The sequence below is a fragment of the Marmota flaviventris genome, chromosome 14, assembly GCF_047511675.1.
Source record: "Marmota flaviventris isolate mMarFla1 chromosome 14, mMarFla1.hap1, whole genome shotgun sequence".
In the NCBI taxonomy this organism is placed as follows: Eukaryota; Metazoa; Chordata; class Mammalia; order Rodentia; family Sciuridae; genus Marmota; species Marmota flaviventris.
Genome location: NC_092511.1, coordinates 62,352,811 through 62,375,850, shown reverse-complemented (window position 1 = coordinate 62,375,850; position 23,040 = coordinate 62,352,811). Strand labels below are relative to the sequence as shown.

Below are 23,040 nucleotides of genomic sequence, written 5' to 3'. Positions count from 1 at the left end.
ACATATTAAATAATAATAAACACTAATAATGCTAATAAATGCTAAGAAGAAAAATAGAGCAAGGAAGTGAAGGGGGATAGATAGTGATCACAGAAGCTTCATGGAGGGAAAATTGTAAAGGAAGGAGCCATTTGGATACCCAGAATTTCAAGTTGGGAACTCAGCATACCCTGGTGTGACTGTGGAGTAAATACTGAAGGGTTCTTTGTGACTGGAGAGACTATGCAGGGCCTTGCAGACCTTTATAAGACCTTTGGCTTTTATTATGATTGAAAAGGGAAGCTATAATAAGGTTTGTTTCTGGTGTTTGTTTACAAGTTTTGGAGATGAACCAGGGCCTCTACCACTACTTACCAAAGTTTTTAAACAGAAAAAAATAACTTGATTTTTCAATTTTATTTTTAACAGCTTTTTGAGGTATAAATGACAAACTGCAGATATTTGAAGTGTACAATTTAATGTCTTGACATCTATATACCCATGAAATTATCATCACAATCAAAATAAAACATGTTCATCAAAAACCTTCCTAGTATCCTTTCTGATTCATGACATCAGAATATTTCTGAGCTGCCCTGTAAAGAACAGGATAAAGAAGTGCAAAGGTGGACACAAAGAATGCAAAGAAGCCATTGCAACCACCAAGAAGTGGAAAGTAAACAGTGGCCATAATGAATAATTGGTTAATAAAGCAGGAATTTCATAACTCCTTGCTGCTTGTCCACAATTCATTTTGAAGAGAAATGGGTATTTTGTTGCATTCATGGGGGAACACCTCCCTCCTCACCTGCTCCCACTTGTACTAGCTCCCTGTTGTCCTAAGGCTAAAATCCCAACTCTTAGTCGTTGCCGTGTCTGTCACCACTCTCAAATCCACACCTTGACCTCCTTTCCGATATTCCTCTCCACTTTGCCTTTCTTTTCTATTTCCATCACACTTCTACCCCTTCTTCCATGTCTAAATTGTGCTCGCACAAAGTCCCACTTTTTCCACAAAGCCTTTTGAGGTCTTATTGGGACCTCACCCTTCTCGAATCTCCAGTTGCACTTGTTGTCGATACGTCATAGTAAACTTAATTCTTTTAAAATTTCGCTGTAAGGACCCAGGGATGGCGGTGCACAAGCCCTCACGACCCCAGAGTCCTCCCCAAGTGTGGGGCTGGGCCTATGCTACTGCAGGCGCTCGCTACCTAAGCGTGTCTCCGTGCCGCAGTGTCCTATCGTCCTCCCCTCCTCCTTCGGCATCTGCTCTGCATTAGTCTGTCCCAGGCCTCCGCAGGCGCCGATGATTAAATCATCATCATTAACCAGGGCTTGCTACCCCCCCAATCCCCAGCAGCCGGGGGAAAATGGGGGGGGGGGGGTAGTAAGATCACTACCAAGTCCCTGGGGGATCTCCCTCCCCACCCCACCCTCTCTGAGACTCCGCAAAGCCCCTAGAAACTCCGGCAGCGGAGCTGGAAGAAGGCCTGCTGTCTGGGTGAAGCTCCGCAACGCGTCAGCCTACGAGGCGGCCTTCCCAGGAGAAGACCCAAGCCTTCCTTCTTCAGCTGGGTCACAGTCACTGGAGACTGACGTGCCTGAGCGGTAGCTGGCCGTGATCGCCAGGCCTTTTGGGGTAGGAAGGGGCAGTCTTTGGCAGGCTCCAAAAGTTAGTCCTGAGGTCGGATAGGATCTACTTTGATGGCTCCTACAGGAGGTGGAAGTGATAGGACCCTTACCACACACACCCCCACTCCCTAATTATGGATTGAGGAGGGGGAGGGGCCAGTGGGGCTCAGGTGAGCACTCGGGGGAGTAAGAGACATGGGCGGGGCCTTGCAGAGAATGAGCGAATCCGAAAAGACCTAGGCCCTCGTTGCCTGGAGACAAGTCCCGCCCCGCAGGCGGCACCGGAAGTGGCAGGCCAGGATCAGCCTTTAAGATGGCGTCTCCTCAGGGGGGCCAGATTGCGATCGCGATGAGGCTTCGGAACCAGCTCCAGTCAGTGTACAAGATGGACCCGCTACGGAACGAGGTGCAGGGGCGGCAGGGTTACTGCTGTGGTCGGCTAGCGGTGCGAACTGGGGCGGGCTAGAGGACGGGCGGTGGCTGGCCAGAAGCCCAATGCGCTTGCGCAGAGACAGGGTTCCCGGTGCGCAGGCGCGATTGCGATCGGGTTGCCAAACTCAGAGCTAGAACGCCTGCGCATTGTGCAGCCAACCCCGTGTAGTCTCCCCTGGGAAAGGAGGGTCTGGCGAGTCCACGTGAAGAGACCCCTGCTGTGCGCGGAGCCCTCTGCTGGGCGGAGGCGGATTGCAAGCCCCTGGAATTTAATCCTCTGCTGACAGCGGAGGGTGTGGGGCTGGACTGGAGTCTGATGAAAGACACGACCCCCAAGCTGGGAAGGCGCACGAGGTGGGGTGGGCTGGGGTGAGGAATGGATAATAGGTGACGGAGGGTGTGTCCGCAGGAGGAGGTCCGAGTGAAGATCAAAGACCTGAATGAGCATATCGTTTGCTGTCTGTGCGCTGGCTACTTCGTGGATGCCACCACCATCACAGAGTGTCTTCATACTTGTGAGTGCCCTAAATCCTACCTGATTCTTCCAGGCCCAAGCCCTCACCAAGCAGACCGTGAGCTTCTGTGCCTCCTGCCCCACCCATCCCATGTATTGGGTTCCCAGGGAGTTTGAAAGTCTGCTTTTCTCTTCTGCAGTCTGCAAAAGTTGTATCGTGAAGTACCTACAAACCAGCAAGTACTGCCCCATGTGCAACATCAAGATTCACGAGACACAGCCACTGCTCAACCTCAAACTGGACCGGGTCATGCAGGACATCGTATACAAGCTAGTGCCTGGCTTGCAAGACAGTGAGTAATCAAATTGACTTTCAGAGGCTTCTTGAGATCTAATGAATGCTGGGTGACAGCTTGAGGTGACAAGGGTTTTGATGGGAATTATGTAGGTTTTAAAAATGCCAACAGCCAAAGGAACAAAGAAGGAGGACTAACAGTTTACTCCCATACTTCACACCCTCCTAGGTGAAGAGAAACGAATTCGGGAATTCTACCAGTCTCGAGGCTTGGACAGGGTCACTCAGCCCAGTGGGGAAGGTATGTCCCTGGTAGCAGGAGGGTAAAGCTAAGCCCCCAGAGAAAAGAAGGGTATGGAACCTCCTCAGTACCTTATTTTTCTCAGAGCCAGCCCTCAGCAACCTTGGCCTCCCCTTCAGCAGCTTCGACCACTCCAAAGCCCACTACTATCGCTATGATGAGCAGCTAAGCCTATGCTTGGAGCGACTGAGGTGAGGAGCAGTTCAGAAGTTGTGTGAAATGATAGTGCCCAGAGCAGGGGAGTGGAGAGGCCAAGCAGTAAGGGAGTGTCTGTGTACTTTAAGAGTATGCAGGGTGGCTCCTGGTATAGGAAGGAAGGAAAGATGGAGGCTCCCTAACCTGTGTTTTTTTCCCCCCAGTTCTGGCAAAGACAAGAATAAAAGTGTTCTGCAGGTGAGAGGGGTTGAAGGGAGGGTTCATCTAAGAAGATTCAACTTCCTGTGGCCCCTCCTTAAGCACTTTGTCTTCCCCTCCCCTCCCTGTCCTTAGAATAAGTATGTCAGATGTTCTGTTAGAGCTGAGGTACGCCATCTCCGGAGGGTCCTTTGTCACCGCTTGATGCTAAATCCACAGCATGTAAGTAATCCCACAGTAGTTTAATTTCCTTTTATGAAGGAGAAGGAGTTAAGAAAGGACGGACAAAGTCTAGGGTACACCAGGGTAGTTCTAGACCAAAGAGGAGAATTCCATTTGCCTCTTAGGTACAGCTCCTTTTTGACAATGAAGTTCTCCCCGATCACATGACAATGAAACAGATATGGCTCTCCCGCTGGTTCGGCAAGGTAAGCCAGGCAAAGGTGGGCTGGGGCCCTTATATAATAAACTGTCCACTGACTACTTCTTCCCCCTTTCTTTCCTTAGCCATCCCCTTTGCTTTTACAATACAGTGTGAAAGAGAAGAGGAGGTAGGGGCCAAGCCCCAACCCCATCCCTTACCCTTTCCCTTCCCAGATATTTATGTGAAATTAACTGTGGCTTTATTTTTTGAAATAAAAGCTTTAAAAAAGCATCTTTCTTCTTCCTGCCACACACTCAGGCTTTGTCCTGTGTCCTGCTTCCCTCAAAAATCCTCATAAGTTTTACTCTAAAGACGGGCCTCTCCTCTACTGTGAAGGGCCCTCAATGTCTTGCCAAAGGAGAAGGGGATAAGGCCCTATAGTGAAACTTAGAAACTGAGCCAACTGAAACCCACCCATACCAGCTCCTTTTGGTGAATGGAGTGCTTTCTGGGAGCAGCTCTCACTGTCCTTGTATGCTGCAGCATGTGATGCAGAGTGGAGGTGTCCTAATTGAGTATGGGGAGAGTCCTAATTGAGTATGGGGAGAGGAGGGCTAGGGTTCAATAGTGTCTGCTGAAGAAGAGTGATATGTTAAAGAAACATTCAAAGAATTGCACTCTGGTTCTATAACCTGAGTAATAGGAAGAGAAAGAAGGAAGGAATCTGAAAAACAGTTGAGACCTGTGTGTTGGCACATGCCTGTAATCCCAGCTACTTGGGAGGCTGAGACAGGAGGATTGTAAATCCCAGGTCAGCTTCGGCAATTTAGTGAGACCCTCTTCCAAAATAAAATATTTTATAAGAGCTGAAATGACTCAGTAGTAGAATACACCTGGGCTCAATTCCCAGTACTGCAAAGAACAACCAAACAAAAACAAAAGAAATTGGGTAGAGGTGGCAGGGATACAGTTGGAAGCTTGGCTTATTCTTATAGGTTTCCTGCGGTGGGAAGAAGGAAGTGGCTAAGTGAAGCCAGGGTGGGGAAAATTGAGGAAAGCTGGCTGATGTAGAGAACACTGGCAACTTCAAAGAACAAGAGGAGTTTGGCATGATCCCAGCAGGTCAGGAGGCTGAGGCAGGAGGATCCCGAGTTCACAGCCAACCTCAGCAATGGCAAGGCACTATGCAACTTGGTGAGACCCTGTCTCTAAATAAAATACAACATAAGGCTGGGGATATGGCTCAGTGGTTGAGTGCTTCGGAGTTCAATCCCCAGTACCCGCCCCCTGCCAAAAAAAGAAGAAGAAGAAGAACAAGAACAAGAAAGAAGCAGCAAGGCCCAAGCTCCACTGAGTGTTTGGGCAGACGTCCCTTGTCTGTATAAGCCTGGACATGCACTCTGGGCGCTGGCAATAAACTCAGCCAATGTTCTTTTTCTATGGGCCTCTAAATGGGATAGCAATTGGGACAGGCACAGAGGCCAAAGCAAAGACTTCCTGAAGGAAGCAAAGGGGGCTGCTTCTGAGTCTGGAACAGTGGGATGGAACAAGAAGCATAAATGTCAGGAGATGGAGAGTGGAAAGATTGGAAAGCCTAAATCTCACTCTGGCACTGACCTATTTCCGACTCCACTAAGTCTGACTTTAAGGGGGTGGCTGTGCATACCTGTTGAGAACCAAAGACACTGCACTTTGGTGAGTGAAGGCCAGATGGCAGAGGACACAGGTGAAAGCCTGGCCGTGGTTACAGAGGGCTGTCTGAATTGGGTAAGAAAACTGGAGACTTGACTCTGGATGGGGAATATCTGAGGTCACTTCTAGAACTCCCCTCCCCTTACCATAATCTGCTTGTGCTTTCTAGAAACCTCTAACACTGGGTGTGGATGAAGAGTGTGCCATCAAGGGAAGGCAAGCATAGAAAGGTTGAAGGTGCTGAGAAAGAGTGCCCTAGTGCATGGGGCAGGGGACAGGTACCTGAGAGGGAACACTGCAGAACTACCTGGGTACAATCCCATCCTGACCCAGGTCTCCAAGATTACTAAAGCTTCCCCTGTTTCTGGGTCTCATGCCTGGAATGCCCCCCCCCACACACACACACACACCTTCCGGTGCACTGCTCACCTCCAGCAAATTCTTCCCGATCCAGAGTCAGCTTCTAATGCCTTTGAGCCAGCCTCAAAAACATCTGGAGATTTGGGATTAATGATATCCCAGCCCCGCCCCGCTTCCCTTCCTTCCACATTTAAACTCTGCCGTCGCCACAGGAGCTCGAGGCACCCAGGCTGTTACCAAAGAGTTTATGAGCAAACTGGTATTTCCTAGGGTGACTGGTTTGGAGGAGGAGGGGCGGCGGAGAATAGGAAAGAAAGAACACTCCAGGGGACATTTTGCATCCGGTAGCTGCGGGAGTTGGGGAGCAGTCTGACTAGCCCAACGATAGCCCTCCAGTTGGGTTTGGAGCTTGGGGGTGTAAAGGTGGGACCGAAGATAAGATCTAAGCATGAAGCCTAAGATGCGGTCTTTAATGACACGTGGCCTAGAGGCTAAGGAGCTGCTGAAGGCGTTCTCACACCCGTCCCTGGGACGGAGCGTTTGCAGAGGCTGAACCCAGCTCCGCGCGGCAGCCTTGGTTTTGTCTGTCAGCGTAGTAGTGGCGGCAGCTGCGGTGCTTCTCCCACGGTACCTGATGTTGACAATATGCAGGCTTTGCGTAGCTCGCCCCAGGGGCCTGTGGATCCATTTCCCCTTCCCACTCTGCCGCCGGGATCACTTGGGTCTCGATCGGTGCCAGGGTTGGCGAATCACTTATACTGTTCTCTTGGGCTCCGTGACTCTGAAAGCACTGGAGCGCAGCGATCTTTCAAGTTCAAAAGAGATGCGGCCGCAGCGCCGCCTCGGCTTTTCAGTGCTGCGAAAAGGACCCGTCAGTCCTGCCTGCAGGGCCGAACCCGCCCTTACCCCTGCCTACCTTTTTCGCAGCTATTTCCGCTGCTTACTTTCAGCCAGAGGAATTGAAACCCCCTTTCGCACAGAAGGGACACTTGGGTCCCTCTCCCGGACTGGCCAGTCTCCCCCAGGAATTTAAGGGGGGCGGGGGTGAGGAAAAGAACTTTCCTAGAACAATGAGGGAAAGAGAGTCTGAGTGTGCAGCCACTCCTTTCTCGTAGCCGCACACACTTGGGATGGCGGTGGGTGCATGCAGAGCTCTTTGCCAGCAAGCGAACGGGCCAGAAAGCCTCACAGACCCGCCGCCCACGGAAAGAAAAATTTAAATCTGATCGGGTGACTCGGCAGTAATTTTTTTCTGAAAGAGAATATCCCAGAAGTTTGCGAAAAGGTGCGATACACCGCTCCACCTTCCTTGCCTGAATATTCCTTCGTAAAATCCCACTGTCCTCTCACTCCGATTCAATAATTTTCCCTAAACATAGAGAGGAGGAGGGCAAGCACATTTCTAAGAGTGTTCTTCCTGTCCACAGCCCCGGGGAGGTTATTCTGGGTGTTCTCAAACCCGCTATACACTCAATTCAGACAGATGTGCAGAGCGGGCAATCCTGAGACTAATGGTCCTTTATTGAACAGACCTCAATAAAGCGGGGGAGGGTAGCGATCTTGGACCCGCCTTGGTGGAGGAATCTTTGGGTGAGAGGTGAAGGTTTCGGGAGTGGGACCGGGGGTTGTGCTGGGAACCGAGAATGGGAAATCTGAAAATGGATGAAGAGAGGTGTTTGAAAAGTGTTCTTAAATGGTAATAAGCTGCCTTCTCAAAGGAGTAAAGGTCAGAATGTGAGGATCTCTACAAGGGGAGGGAGTACAAGACCCTGACATGTCTGAAGCAACAATGAGGGGAATCTGAGGATGTGAGAGATTGAGAATGTCTGGGGAAGCAAAACTCTGGGACCCTGCCAGGCTTCAGTGAAGACACAGTTGGTGACTCTCCCGGGAAGGACTTATGGCAGGAAGATTTCACACTGTAGTGGGAGGTATGGCCGGAAGACCAGTGAAATGACTCAGAAACAGGGAGCTTCAGTGCTTTGCAGCTGGGGTTGGGGAAGTCTTTGAGACAGTGGAGTACCCCCTCAAACCCAGAACCAAGGTTTAATCTCTCAATCTCCCTCATTAATCACTCACCCTCCTCCTACCCCCCTCAGCGGATCCAGTTTCTTTCCAGCTTGCGTTCCAGACACTTCACTGGGGAAAAGCCCCCTTCTGTGGCCCCAGAATAGTCTATACTAGTCTCTGGCCGACCTTAGCTGGGCCTCTGTTGTCCCTGGCATCCTCCCTTTACTAGTCTCACCTCCCCCAGGCTTGTGTCTGGTGATCTCAATCCCATTACCTGAGCCCTGCTGCAGAGAAGAGAAGGTAGGCAGAAGAGATGGAAGGGGAGGGAAGGCAGAAGCCTATCAAGAGAGCCCCACACTCCTCACAGACATACAGAAGTAATTGAGAGCAGAGGTCGAGATGGATATAAAAGCTATGTAGTGGATGCATGAGTGAAGGATGCAGTGTCTGCTTTTGGTGACGTGCCTCGGATGCTGCAGATCAGTTCCCGCTGCCTCCTGGGATCCACTTTAATTGCAGATTAAATGAAACCACAAGGATGGTACTGAGAGCTGAGGCCTGAAGCAGGAGAATCCCCCCCTCCCCTGACTCCCACCATTAACAAGCAATTAACAAGGTCCTGAGGCAGCTCAGCTTTCCACAGTGGCCTAACTCTGCTCTCTGACCCAGCAGTGGCCCATCAGGCCTCAAGTGGGTTGCCCAGGCCAGGCCTCCATGAGGGAACTATGTAAAGGACTGGGTGTTTGGGGGTTGGGAGTGTAGTTGTAGGGAGCCCTTTATAAAGAAGACCCTTACTACCAAAGTACCTTCCTTTTCTTGTCAGAGTCCTTGGCCTAGGTGCTGAGGATCCCAGCCTTTATGGCTAAGCCCCACCTGCAGGCTTTACCTGCCCCAGGGAATAAACAGGTAGACAGAGGGACTTTGCAAAACTAATAAAAGATTCAGAGGTCTACAGGGAAGGTGACATAATGAATAGTCTAGGTCAGATGTGTCTGGTTCTTCATGGCACTGCCCGAGAACAAACACCCCTGCCCCCACATACCCACACATACACAAAACCAGAAAAACATTAATTTCTGACTGCTCTGGCAGCAGATCAGCATGTTCTCTGACTTTGGACTATGAAGCCTCCAGCTATCTGAGATGGAATATAGGAAAGAAACCCAAACCTTGCCAAGACTCCACTACTGGGACTGGGACTGGGACTGGGACTGGGACTGGGACTGGGACTGTGCAGTCCCTTAGCGCCTTTCTGTGAAGGAGGGTGGTTGTTTGTGGCGGTATGAGCCCAGGACCAGACTAAATGTGGAAGAGAAATAGGACACTGAAAAAATAGGAATAAATAAACTAGGCCTCAGAATTTGTGCTTGGATTGGCTGGGGTGTCTATCTCACCATCTGATGGGTCCAAGAAGTCTGCCCTTCAAATCAGACTTCCATTGAGAGTGACTCCATCCTGGTCACCCTCTCCCCCAATTGTTCATCTGGGCTGTTTCTGAGCCTCTACAGGCTAAGGAAAACACATCTGAACTATAGAAATTTAATAAAATGACAAAGATCCACTGATAGACCAATAGAGGAGGTCCTCAGTGGAGACCAGTAAATACTGGCAAAGACCGCTCCTGAGTAGCACTGGCTGAAGGCAGGAGTTGCCAGGTCTCTCCAGAGGCTCAAGACTCCCCCAGCTGTTCCATGTGTTTTGACTTAGTCTGGGCCTCTAAACCATGGTAGGGTCCACTCACCTGCCCTTGTTTCCTTGTGACATCCCCACTATTGCAGTCGCTCTGCCTGTCCCATGTCTGGAGTCCCTGACCCCTTGTGCCTTACTAATCACTTTCAGCCTCCAGGATCATTTTAAGAGCATTTACCAGGGATTGGTGGCGATGAAGGGTGCCAGGTTAGAAGACTGAGTTCAGGGATCCTCATCTGTGAAACTTTGCAAATTCCCAGCTGTTGGGGCCCTGGAAAGCAATTTTTATCGCTCACAAGTTTATGAGCCAGAGCGGCGCCTAGGCGCGGAGTCGGCAGCATACAAAGTTTAGGGGACTAGGCCCAGTTTTAGTGCACACGCGACTGCGCGCCACAGCGCAGAGATCCACAGCGCAGAGAGGCCCTAGTCGGGCAGGCGGCTCTTCTGCCTACTTATCTCCGCGCCTCTCCTCACTGTAGATATAAGGCTGCCGGGACATCTACCCGCTCCAGACCCGCTGGGGCCCTGGGGAGAGAGGGTGGGGGCGCAGAAGGAGGGGCACCTGGCTGAAGCTGAAGCCCTGCGCCGGGGGCGGGTCCGAGTCAGGGGGCCCGGATTGGGAGCCAGTGCTGGGGCCCTGGTGACTGCCGAGCCAAGCGCAGCGGGTGGCGGGACAACCATAACCCAGAGGGCCATGAACTCCGAACGCCAGCCCCGAATACCCTTCAGCATCGCAGACATTCTAGGCCCTCGCATGGTCCCCCGAGCACCCACTGCGCCACAGCTTCCAGAATCCTGCCCTGATCCGACGTCGCCGCTGTGCGCCCTGGAGGAGCTGACCAGTAAAACTTTCCGCGGACTTGACGGGCGCGCTTCACAGCCCTTTGAAGGTATAACGCGGGCAAGGTCTTGGACCCCAACTTGGCTGTCTCTTCATTTCTCTTTTCCTGGTTCTTGGTTTCAAACCTTCGTCTCATCCCGGCCGGGTCACCCTAATCGGCGCTTGCCCTCAGTCCGTGCATCAGGATTCGAATCCCCGGCTTCCGCCTCTCCTCCGTTAGTTCCCCAGACTTTGTGGCTGCTCCAGGAAGCCACCAGCAAAAGGCCAGGCTGTCCAGAATTGAGCGACCCGTTGGTCGGTTCGCAGTAGGCGGGGTAATCTCGACAGAGAAAGGCCGGAGAGTAGGAGACAAAAGGCTCGAGTCGCAGGCTGTAAACTAATGAGCCAGGGCTTGGACGAGGCAGAAGCGCGGGGAGGCGACACTTGGGTCTCTCCAGGAGACCAAGCTCTGCTCCAAGTCACTCTCTTCATGAGGGGGAGCAAAGAGCCAAACGTCTTTGGCTTGGCGTTGGGGGCGGGACACCGCACTCCGACTTTCCTCGCTTTCTGTACTCCCATTATCAAACTTTGGGGCTCTCATAGAAGGCGTTGGTATCACTGAAAAAGTAAGTGTAAGCTGAGTGCCCTACACGACTCAGAAGTCTAAGGAAGGGCACGATCTAGGTCCTGTTACCTTCACCAGCCCGGGACAGGCACCACTGCTCTGACCTACCTCTGGTGTCACCCCAAATCTGCTAGCCCGCACAACCTGGGGCTACAAAAGGCCTCCAAGCTGTACTTCAGGCGGCCTGATCCTACACCAGAATTTCTCGGGCCTGTCCCACCCTCCTTCCAGCCCCCTTCCTCCCTCACAAGCCCTCAGTGTTCAGCCTCTGGTAACTCCAGTGGCATGCTGCGCTATGCTCCCCACACCCCTCCTCAACCTGACCTCCGCAGTTTTTGGTAAGTACCGCGGTGCTGGTCCCCATCTTTCCTGGCTCCCTCTCTTTCGCCCACCTACTGGACTGATCTCACTCCCAGCTTTTCCTCCAAGGATACAACCTAATTCCCGCCGGCCTGAGACTGATCCCCGCCCTATCCCTGCAGGCAGGGCCGCTGCAGACGCCTTGGGCCCGGCCCCTGCCGGCCGCAGACGACGCAAGTCACGGACAGCCTTCACTGCGCAGCAGGTGCTGGAGCTGGAGAGGCGGTTCGTCTTCCAAAAGTATTTGGCACCTTCAGAGCGCGACGGACTGGCTGCGCGACTCGGCCTGGCCAACGCACAGGTTGTTACTTGGTTTCAAAACCGCCGTGCCAAGCTTAAGCGCGATGTGGAGGAGATGCGCGCCGACGTGGCCTCGCTACGCACATTGTCCCCAGGAGTCTTGTGCAGCCTGGCGCTGCCTCACGATTCTCAAAGCCCTGGCCCCAACTCCAGCCCCTACCCTGTTGGGCCTAACTCCGGGTCCCACCTATCAGACGAAGAAATACAGGTGGATGATTGAAGGCAAACCGGATAACAGCCCTGAACTCTGGAGCCCCGGACTCCTCCCTTCCGCACTCTTTGTCCTGTCTGGGTTCCCGGGTGGAGGGAGGAGGTCCACCTGGGCCTGTCTGGCCTACAATCCAGGCGCCCATCTTTCCCATTGTTGAGAATAAAGTCGAGGCTTTGCTGCAAGATGCCTCAGTCCCGGCGCCCAGAGCCAATAACAGCAAAATCTGCTGGTTATTGGGGAAATATGGTGCGGACACCGTGTACAGCGCTTGAAACTTGATGTTTCCTTTAACTCAGGTGGCAACCCTATCGGGTAGGTGTGTGATTAGGCCCATTTTACAAAAGAAGAATCCTGAGGTCAGGATTCGCTCTTCAGAGCTGATGCTTGTCATTCTGCCTAGGAGACATTGGGTGGGAAGAAGAAAGTGGGTAGGACTTGGGCTGTGGCTTGGGCCAGCACACTCCCCACCATGCTCCTACAGGCTACCTTTGGTGGTAGGACTCTAGGAGGCCTCTCTGTTCTGCAGAGGGAGGCTGGCACCTCCTGTGCCAGAAATGTTCTTAGCACCACCAGGTCTCAAGAGGGTGGCAAAGCCTGGCCCCAGGCAGAACTTGGAGTAGCCAGGCTTTCAGGGTGGGAAATCCGGTCTAGCTGCAATACTGACATTGTGTGTGTGTGTGTATAGTTGAGATTATTTATTTATATGTAGTGCTGAGGATGGAACCCAGTGCCTCACACATGCTAGGCGAGTGCTCCCTGGGTTACAATCCCAGCCCACTGCTGACATTGGTGTGCTGGGGATTGAACCCAGGGCCTTGTGCATGTGAGGCAAGTACTCTACCAATTGAACTATATCCCCAGCCCCCAATGCTGACATTTTTGACACTCATTTATTCTGTTGGCTATTAAGCACCCTCCTGCAGGATGATGGGGGAAGGGAGGAGAAAACTCTATTAGCTGCAGGGCTTCCCCACCCTTGGCCACCCCAGCCAAACTTCAGGAGACCATGCTTAGGCTCTTTCCAGCTTTCCCTCTTTTCCTCAGTCGACCGGACCTCCTCAGATCCTCCCTGTGCTTAATGGAGGTAGCCAGGGTGTTAGGCCTCAGTTGCAGGTGGAAGGCCAACAAGTTTTTCCAGGAAGGGTAAACAGGCTGGAAGGCAGGAGGAGACCTGGCATTTTCAGAAATAACTATCCCTCATTGAGCCATTCCAAGTGCTTTGCGTGGATTAATCCTCACAATGACCTCAGGGACAGAGGTTTTTGTTTTCATTTTAAGGATAAAGAGACTGAATCACAGAAGCTTAAGGGAGCTTGGCCAGGTCATGCAGTTTGTAAATGATCAGGTGGAGCTAACTAACCTTTGTGCTTGTCTGACTCAGGAGCACATGCTTTCAGCAACTACAGCTACTGTCCCTGTAAAGAGGACAAGGTCTAATGGGAAGAAGCAAAGAACTTACAAAAACAGGAGAGGAGAAAGGGCCAAAGTTGGGAATGTAGGCATTGTACCTTAGAACATGGTTCCAGGAGGTTCCAGAGAGACCCGAGAGCAATGTTTAGGGTAGGCTAATATGGCTATATGTGTATGATGGATCAGACTGATAGAGACTGGAAGAAAGCAGTACATCTCTGGCAACTGCAGAAGGTAAGAAGATAGAGAATTCAGGGCTAGACTTATGGGCTAGGATGAGGAGGTGGTCACAGAAGAGGAATCAGTATGATTGCCCCAGTGACCAAGGACTGTAGGAGTTAGTGACAACCTTACAAACCTGTACAACTGGGGGGGGATGGCATCAAGGACAGAAAAAATGACCACTGCTATATTGCTAAGAAACATTCTCTGCAGCTGTGTCGTCCCCTCAATATATACACAACACACATACCACCCCTGGTTCCCCTTCCTCCCTTATTCCTTTCATCACTTTCTAAAGACTGTCCCTCTGGAAACTTTCTAGCCCATGACCAACCCTTCTTGGTTTGCCCAGCACTTTCCCAGTCTTCACACTGCAAGACCCATACCCAGAAAAACCAGCATGGTTGGTTATCCACTTTCCAGTCCTGACTACTTTGGAATTTAGGCTGCTGAGTCAGAACACTATCAATCAGGAGTGGTGTGTATAGGGCACAGTGGGGAAATGTGTCAGGGTCCTGTGGCTCTTGGCTTAAAGATTCAAGTCTTTAAAAGGTTAAGAGAGCTGGGAAGAAACATTTGCAAACAAAAGCAAGAAGCTAGCCCAGTTTAAAGGTTAAAATCCCACACAGTAGTGGGTGACCATGCTTTGAGGGGCTGTGAATCTTAGAAGTACCTAGATCTCCCTTCCCAACCCAAAACAGGAAAGCTAGATGGACAGACTTCTTAAGGCATCACTGCAATATAATTACCGTTTAAACAAAAACAACTACCCTTCCCCACACCCCACCACCACCTGCCAACTCCCGAGGGAAAAGCCAAGGAATCCCAAGGCAAATAAGGTTTCTTAATTCCAGCAATGCCAGTGCTGCCACCTCTTCTACTCAAGCCTTGGATAACAAAACTCAGACCTGTCCCACCAAAATGGCCTCTGGATGGATGTCTGCTCTCTAAGCCCTAGAACAGTGTGCATCACAATCATCTGGCAGGCATATTGAATCACAAATTGCTGGCCCCCACTCCTATGGTTTCCAGTTTGATTTGGAAGGCCTAGCTTGGGGTCTGCAAATTTGTATTTGCCACAAGTTCTTGAATAATACTGATGCTGCTGGTCCAAAAACCACACTTGGAGACCCACAGTCTTAGGAACTCTGGGTTTTATGAATTTAGGCAGTGATTCACTTCTACTCCTCCCTTTTCACTGTAGGAATCACAAATATATAGGATAGTTATAAGCAAAAATAGTTTATTTAGCATCCTGTATATACTAGGCACTTTGTGGTATTTTCTTATTCTCTGTTAATCCTCACAGCAGCCCTGTGAGGTAGGAATTGCCTGTTTTATAGATGAGGGAACTGAGGCTTAACTATTTGGAGATTTGCCCAAAGTGACCCACATAGTAATGGTAGACTTCAACCTGCTACACAGTATTTAAGGGGCTTAAATCACAAACAAAAAATTTTAGGAAGTCTTGTATAAGAGTGAAATTTCAATACCTCCTATCTCCAAGTCGAACAAGACTAAATGATTCCTCTGGGGAAGACATTTGGAAAAGAGGGCTAAAAGTGACCCCCCCATCCCACTGCAGATCCACACCTAAATGAGCTAAGTGTCCTAGGCAGGGTCAGTACGGAATCAGCCAAAGGAATCTGCCAGGATCTTAGAGAAGCCAAAAGAAAATCATATTTCTTACACAGGAAGTAGAGAATTATAGCCATCTTTGGGGCAGGGACATTTGATGGGGAAACTCTTGGGGAAAGGCTAATTGCAATGCCTAGTGCTGGGTGGAAAAAGTGCCCAAGGTAGCAGCAGCCTGGGAACCATGTAATAGGAGAGTTGGCAGTAGGGAATGTGGAGATGTGTGGGCCCCGCGAGTTCCAGAAATCAGACAGTAAGGGACATTTTGAATGCAAACCTTAAAGAATCTTCCAGGAGTAGGAGGATGTGGGTTTAAGACCATCAGACAAAGCAGAGGTCAGAGTGTGCATAGCAATGTAGACAGGAAATGACACAAGGGACTGAAGTAAACTGGGTGTTGTAGCTAAAAAGATAGGGCAAGAGCTGGGGTGAGGAGGACGTAAATGTCATTAAGCTAAACTGTGGGACTCAAACCTTATTCATTACTCTGACCTCATTCCTGAGCACAAAGTTCTAGCTGGTGAATGAAGCCAAGAAGCAGAGCAAGCCCCAGATGCAACCTTATTGACTCTTATGTAGTCTAAAGACCGGAACTTCTATATAGTTCCTATCTTGGGCAATGGTGGATTTTGTTTTTCCTACCACCCCTAGAAGAAGCCATCTGCTTAAGAACCAAAGAAAGGATGTTTCAGTTGATATGGGACTCCCTTCTCTCATTGGAAGGTCTTCAGTGGCAAGAACAACTGCCAGCATTGTCCTCAACTACAGCTTTTGAGTACAGCATCTCAAAACATGCAGTGAATTGTCCCCACAGTATCCCCAATCCCTTGGGATGTCCACATGGCCTTGCCATATGAGGGACAGGTCTTCTTTCATCTAGCCTGAGGCAGATGCTGGGACCAAAATCCCAGGATGTCCCAGTTCTTTGAAGGGTCCTGGAGATGAAGAGAGTGGGGTCTTCTACTCTGAGTCTGAGGGAAAGGCCAATTGGAGTGGCTCAGGTGATATGGAGGATAATGCAAGGGTGGAGCCAGACCAGGGGACCTTGGAACAGTGCTTGGAGGATGACTGAGGGAGAGTAGGCCTGAGGCTCCTGGCTCAGAATGGGCAGATTGCTGGGGGGCCCTGGTCAATCCAGGTGGTACACAAATTCTCCCTTGCTGATGATCCTGCTGAGAAGGAAGAGAGAGAGGAATATAACCCCACCATCCTGTGTCCCTTGCCCTATGAGATGCAAGGTAGCACTGCTTGGTGCTGTGGTCCCAACCAGTTATACCTGGCCTGAGAGTGAGCCTACCTCCCTTACCAGAGCGAGCTGCAGAAGGCAAGAGCGTAGCTCCTGGGCTGCATCCAACTGAGAACCCCCTCTCAGAGTCTCCTGGAACACAGCAGCAGCCTCCCTAAAGCGCTTTGGTCCCAGAGAGATTAGAAAAGGCAAAATTTAGGTGTCAGGGGTCCCAAGAATTTAAAACTGATTCCGTCCTCAAGCTGTCCCCACCTCCTAGTATTGCAACCAGAAGCTTCTCCAGAAAAGGTCAATATAAACCTATTCCCTACCTCATCCCACCCAAATCTCTCCTTTGTTTCCAGCCTCAGTTCTATTACCTGTAGTCCCATCAAGGCCTTGCCCAGGCGGAAGAGGCCCCGGGGCCATCCAGGCTGCAGGGTAAGGGCCACCTGGGCATCAGCCAGGGCCCACACTGGCTGACCCAGCCGCTCATGGCAGAAGGAGCGATTTCCAAATAACCTGATAAACAGAAAAAGTGGACAAAGGTCCAGGTCCTCAACACCCTTCCTTACCCTGATGTCCCAGCACAGTGGCCAAGCTCCTACCTACCGGTGGTCCCGGGGATTGAGCTTTAAGGCCTGGGTGAAGAGGTCCACAGCCTCATGGTAGAAACCACTTTGAGCAAAGCTGGTACCCAACTCTAGGGAAGAGAGAAAGTAGGAAGGTTCCAATGGGGGTACCACCAGAGGTTGGGGTAAGAAGAAAGAGAAAAGATCTTACTTGCCAATTCCTGGCTCTGCTGTAAGGCAGCTGCCACCAGTCCTGTAGATGCCTAGGGATGGGAAGCAAAGTAAAGCAAACTTCAATGCCTCAGTCTCCCAAATCTTTCTCCTCTATTAAGTTATACTGTAATCAACATGTAATAAAAGTACCAGTCCTATTTTCCTACAGAGTAAACTACCCAGGGTCAGAGTGACAGTGATGAAGACTGACCCCAGGTCTCTTGGCCCTAAAGCCAGAGAACTCCTAGTGGATAGTCCCTTCAACCCTGAGATCTTGTGCCTTTCCAGAACATTTTGGTTCCCCTGCCCACCTCACCTGCACTTTACAACTCTGTCTGGGCCTCTCCTCTTTTGAAGGGTTCCTTTCCTCTTGGCTCATCTTCTCCTGGGTGCCCTGGCCCCTGATACGGAGCTCCTGGCTCACTCCCTTCTCTCGGTGAGCACTGGGGGCCCAATCCCCAACCTTGCGCAAAGCCAGAGACACAAAAGTGCTAGATAGATCCAGTGGGTCCTGTGGGCAAAAAGAAAAGTTAGGGGCACAAAAAAAGACAAATAATGTATATAGAAGCTAAAGAGTTGATCTCATAGAAGTAGAGAATACAATAATGGTTACTAGAGCCTGTGAAGGGTGTTCAGGAAAGGGGATGGAAAGAAGATGGTTAATAGGAACAGGGTACAGCTGGAGAGCAGGAATAACTTCTAATGCTCTATACAGCACAGTAAGATAACTGTGGTTGATAACAATTAATAGAATATTTCCAAACAGCTAATAGAGAGGATTTTGAATGTCGCCAACACAAAGAAATGATAAATATCCAAGGCAATAGATATGCCAATCATGCTGATCTGATCATTATATATCACATACCTGTACTGAAATGTCACTGTACCCCAAAAATATATACAATGAATATGTGTCAATTAAAAATAAAAATATTCTTAAAAATAAATTTTTAAATTTTTAAAAGGAAAGTTAAGGACAGGGTGAGGATGAAGTAAATCCTGGAATAGCGGAGAAGAGGGTGAGAAGAGTTTAAGAGGATAGAAAGGGGCCCTCACCTCTTCCTCACCACACTGTCCCTGAGCCAGTTTCCCGGGGCTGGCTGAGGGGCTCTCATCCCCGTCTGAGGTAGCCTTCACCTGGATGAAAGGTGTGCAAGTTCAGAGTTGGGATCATCTTGCGTCTCCTGCCTTCTCAGCCCCCAGCTTCCTGGCCCTTGCTGCTCTGTGCACCTGCCTGCAGAACTCACCTTGGACTCCCCACCATCCTGCTCCAACCGCTCCTGTCGTTTCCGTTCCTTTTGACGCTGTAATGATGATGATGATGATGTACCTTTACCGTACATCACACACTAGACTAAGCTTTGCATATACTATCTCATTTAATCCTTGCAACTCTATGAGGTATTATTATTATTATTATTATAGGTTAAAAGAAGACAAAAGAGTCACTAGCCAGAGACGTCACTGTAAGGAGGAGGTAGATTCCACTAGGGCAGTACTGTGCCATTCGAATTGCTTTGCCAGATGGCCTCCAGGAGACCTTCCAGTCCCTGGGCCCCTTAGGTCCACCTGATGAAGGAATCCACTGCAGGACACCTTAAGCTCCTTCCTATTCTCACAAAGTTTGCTTCTTTCCCTTCCCTAATTCCCTCCGGGTTCCCTTTTTCCACCCTGCAGACACCTTCTTCTTGCGTCGTTTCTTCTCTGCTTTTTGTTTCATGCGCTCCTCCTCAGCCACCAGCTCCTCGGCCAGGCGGTTGGCTTCCTGAAGGAGGAAGGGCAAGTGACAAAAAAAGAGAAAGAAACAGGGAAAATGAGAGAGAATGCGAAAGGGAGGCAAGCTGTGTGGAAGGGCCTTAAAAGGTACAAATTAGGGGAGCATCCAGGGGTGGAAATACATGTATTGAAAGGACCATAAAGCCCCTTCTTGACAATCTCACCTCTTCCGTCACCTGGAGTTTCTGGGGCAGGGCCACCTGAAGCAGGCTATCTGAGTCACTGGGGAAGGATGCAGAGGCAGAGGGACTTTGAGAAAAGGGCTCAGCCCCTTGCGGAGGGTATAGGAAGGACTTTTGGAAACCACAGTAGGTGCCCAGTCCCTCAGCCCCCTTGCCCCTGACACTCTGTCCAGTCGTGTTTCCTTCATCACAGAAATGGTCCAAGGGGTAATCTGTTAGCAAGGAAAAAGAGACAGGAAAGAAAGAGGAACATGAGAGAGGGGCATACCCGAGGGCCAGCCCACCCCAGGGTTCCAGCCTTGATCCCAGGTCTGGGCCTGCACTCCCCACCATGATGCCATTGCTGCAACTGCCTGCTGCTCCCATCCACATGGATCCGGTGCAGGCCCTGGGGATCACTCTCCACAAGCTGGCGAAGAAAATCCACTACGTCCTGGGAGGGGGAGGGGAGGGGAGGCTGGTGTTGGGGGAAGTTCTGGGAGAGAGCAAAGGGTTGGCTGGCTTGAACTCTACTGTGGCAGCCACAAACCAACCACCCAACATAAAGAATCCTTTTGGCTCTGACCTCTCTCCCATTCACACCTGGAAAATGTGCTGCTCCTGGCTCTCATGATGCATCACCTCGCCTTGCTATTCTGCATTCCCTGGGGCTGAGCGTGGCCTTCAGCCCAACCTTCTTCACCATCCAGTGTCTTCTTCCTCTGACCTGCCACTATGCCAGCTACACTAATGTCCCTGGAATTGAGCCTGTTTACCTGTCTTCCCTCTGTGTCCCATCATACTCTTGAATGTGAATAGCTATCAGGACACCCAACCCAAAGCTACCTCATGCCAAAACATATATGCATGGCAGCTCCCAGCTGGCCTCTCCTGCTTCTCATCTGCTTCTCTCCAAAACAAAGCTCTCAGAGATATCTCTCCTGCTCCAAAACTTCCAGTATCCCACATTGTCAGGACCGTAGGAAGGACTGAATCTAGGGCCTTGGTCTAGGATTTGGAGCCTTCCAAAGCTTGCTGGCTGAGCTTTCCAACCTTCCCTTGCAATCTTCCCTGCTTAGCTGCCATCCTCCCTTGGCCACCAGGCTCCCTCTATCCTTAGGGCCTCCAGTCCTTGCTGGCTCTGATCTTCTTGTCACATCTTGTCTCATCTTGAAGGGGCAGTTCAAATTCCATCTCGCCTCAAAGCCTTTTCAGATCCTTTCATCTTCAATTTTTCTGCCCTCTCTCAACCAAATTGTACCCACATAGTCTTTTATACAATTTAGAACCTTATTTTTCATTGATTTATATTGCAAGTTGGTGTGGCAGCACATAACTGGAAAAACAGCTATGCTAGAGCGGAGCTACTTGCATTGCATTATTGATTCTGTCACTGCCTGGATATTTCATTTTGTAGAATTCATTTGAGTTTATTGTACTCTTTTTCATTGACGAAATGAGGAAACACTCTTTGAGGCTTGACCCACACACTTTTTTTTTTTTTTTAAATTAATGCTGGGGATTAAACCCAGGACCTCACTTGTTCTACCACTGAGTTCAGTGCTCCCATCCATGATTATGATAACAGTTTGATACCCCCAGTCCCCACCCCCTATGATTCTGATAATAGTCACTCCCTTAGTGATTGTAAGCTTCAGAGGATAGGAATTATCATATTACTAAGTAGCCTATGGCCACACATGATCTGGCCCCCTAGTATCTTTATAAATTTCCTACTTTTTGGACACCCTCCTCCAGTCACAGTAATATCCTTTGAAGTTCCTACAACACACCAACTGAGATCCCATCTCAGTGCTTTTGGATTTGTTATTTCCTCAGTCTGGAATGGTCTTTCCCCAGTGAATGGCTCACTCCTTTGTTCCCTTTACATCTCTGCTTAAATGTCACCTTCTTAGGAAGGCTTCTGATGGCTCCTTGTAAAAACAGACATCTCTTTTCTCCACTCAGTGCTCCCCATCCTTCTTCTTGCTGTTTTGCCCCACTTCTTATATGTGACATACTATGCTATTTATTTATTGACTGGCTACCTCTACTAGACACTTCTTTTTAAAAACTTTTTTAGTTGTTGAGGGACCTTTATTTATTTATATGCAGTGCTGAGAACTGAACCCAGTACCTCACACATGCTAGGCAAGCGCTCTACTAGATACGTCTAACTCAATCAATGAATAGAAAATTTTTTTGTCTGCTTGGTTTACTGCTGTCTTCCCATCACCTACCACACTGTTTGGTGCTTAACTGGTGGTCAGTGAGTGTGTGCTGAGTAAGCAAAGAGATCACTGAGTAGGCTATTCCAATGGAGAAAATCCAGTGACTATGTCAGAAAAGCCTTGTGTGACCCAGTGAATCTGGGCTTTATCTTGTCAGTAATGGGAATGGACCTGATCTGGGCAGTGAACTGTTCACAGAGCTGAAGAAGAAGATGGATCTAAGGGTGTAATGTTTATTTAGCAGGCCATTACAACTGCCCAGGCCAGACAGAATGAGCCCTTGAAACTAAAAATTGAAAAAAATTTCAATTTTCCTGCAGTGGGAGCAGGAATGTAAATGAGGCGAGGGTTTGTTTCAAAAGACATTTCAGAAGTAGATTTTAGTGACTGCCTAAATGTGAGGTAAAGGAAAGTGGGAGTACAAAATTATTCTCAGATTTCTGGATTAAGCAACGGAGTCAGAAGCTCCTGTTATGAACCAAAATTGGGGTTAGAGAAAAGCAAACAGCAGGGGCAAGGTGGCATAGTAATCCCAGTGACTGCAGAGGCTGAGGCAGGAGGATTGCCAGTTCAAGGTCAGCCTCAGCAATTTACAGAGACCCTCAACAACTTAGCAAGACCCTGTCTGAAAATAAAATAAATAAATAAAAAGGTCTGGGGATGTAGTTCCAACACCGTTGAGTTCAATTCCCAGTAGCTACAACCCCCCCCCCCCCCCAGCAAAGAAAAAAGAAAAGAAAAGAAAAAAACTGATCCTATCCTTCTCTTAGTAACCTATGGCCTACTTAAGGACATCCAAACCTTTGGCCTTTCCACTCACTCTTTGCTGTATCTCCAACCGTCCACTACGATCTGACCTTAGTGACGTTCTCTCAGCTTTTCCTTGCTTTAGTGTCTTTGCTCGCACTGTCCTGTCTGTCTACAGTATCTTTCTCAGGCACTCATATCCAAGCCTCAACTCAGGAACCCTGGTCTTCTCAGTTCTGCCAACTTCGAGCATCCATTACAGTAGGATTATCCGCCCCATTCCTGCCCAAGATCCTCAAGAGCAGCGTCGGAAGCTACTCCTCCCCAAAGCTCCCAGAGCCGGGTGCAGCGCCAGCACAGAGTAGGTGTAAGCACAGCTGATTGAAAGTAGGCGTAAACTAGAGGACCTACGCGCGTTCGCGTGCGCGCGCGCTCAGGCATAGGGGCAGGTGGCAGTATTTTTTACCTCTTTTCCGCTGTCCTCTGGTACGAATTCCTTGTAGAGTTTGGGGACTGCAGCGACCCCCAGCGGGCATCCAGGACGCACAGGGCAGTCTACAGGAAAGGAAGGCAGTGCCGCTTCAAGGGAGCTCGGGATTGTTGGACCAGCGTCCTCCACCCTCCTCCTGAAGCATAAAATCCTACCAAAGCCGTCCAGACCACAATAGATTCAAGTGGGGCTGCCTCTGCGCTCCTGGGCCCCCTGTGGTCGTGTCACACCCCACTCACCTAGCTTGATCCGCCCCACAGTCTTTGGAATCGGCGCCATCTCCCGTCAACAGTGACACGAAAGTGAAACACAGTCTAGAATTTGATACCGGGCAAAGGGCGGGGTAAGATAGAATAGGCGCCATCTTTATTAGGGGCAGAGGCCGTCGATTACGGAGCGCGAGAGAGTACAGTCTCCGCGGGTCCGGGATGAGAGAGTTGGTTCATGGTAGGAGGCGGAGTCCGAACACCGCGGACG

The 23,040-nt window shown here is 50.0% G+C and overlaps 3 protein-coding genes across 12 annotated transcripts; 2 read left to right on the top strand and 1 right to left on the bottom strand.

The window, feature by feature from the left end:
• Positions 1–1,884: 1,884 nt before the first annotated feature.
• On the top strand, positions 1,885–5,046 carry Pcgf1 (polycomb group ring finger 1). Of its 2 annotated transcripts, none has more exons than XM_027943794.3 (9): positions 1,885–2,017; positions 2,453–2,558; positions 2,698–2,850; positions 3,022–3,093; positions 3,179–3,284; positions 3,453–3,486; positions 3,583–3,669; positions 3,795–3,875; positions 4,807–5,046. In XM_027943794.3, exons 1-9 carry the CDS (start codon positions 1,925–1,927, stop codon positions 4,840–4,842), a joined length of 768 nt encoding a protein of 255 aa, XP_027799595.1. In that variant the 5' UTR covers positions 1,885–1,924; the 3' UTR covers positions 4,843–5,046. The 2 variants fall into 2 exon arrangements, with proteins under 2 accessions (XP_027799595.1, XP_027799594.1); XM_027943793.2 differs by lacking the exon at positions 4,807–5,046 and adding an exon at positions 3,955–4,102 and having other exon boundaries at positions 1,886–2,017.
• Positions 5,047–10,203: 5,157 nt separating this feature from the next.
• Positions 10,204–11,887, top strand: Lbx2 (ladybird homeobox 2). The gene is made up of 2 exons (XM_027943769.1): positions 10,204–10,452; positions 11,490–11,887. Exons 1-2 carry the CDS (start codon positions 10,257–10,259, stop codon positions 11,885–11,887), a joined length of 594 nt encoding a protein of 197 aa, XP_027799570.1. The 5' UTR covers positions 10,204–10,256.
• Positions 11,888–14,736: 2,849 nt separating this feature from the next.
• Positions 14,737–22,942, bottom strand: Ttc31 (tetratricopeptide repeat domain 31). 9 transcript variants are annotated; one of them, XM_071601749.1, is made up of 13 exons: positions 22,803–22,892; positions 22,540–22,628; positions 19,447–19,591; positions 19,099–19,328; positions 18,840–18,923; positions 18,406–18,462; positions 18,215–18,295; positions 17,472–17,666; positions 17,154–17,205; positions 16,983–17,073; positions 16,751–16,892; positions 16,443–16,553; positions 14,737–16,317 (listed from the first exon to the last, which is right to left on the bottom strand). In XM_071601749.1, exons 1-13 carry the CDS (start codon positions 22,840–22,842, stop codon positions 16,018–16,020), a joined length of 1,617 nt encoding a protein of 538 aa, XP_071457850.1. In that variant the 5' UTR covers positions 22,843–22,892; the 3' UTR covers positions 14,737–16,017. The 9 variants fall into 9 exon arrangements, with proteins under 9 accessions (XP_071457850.1, XP_071457851.1, XP_071457852.1 ...); XM_071601750.1 differs by having other exon boundaries at positions 16,452–16,553; XM_071601751.1 differs by having other exon boundaries at positions 14,737–16,314; positions 16,452–16,553.
• Positions 22,943–23,040: the final 98 nt, after the last annotated feature.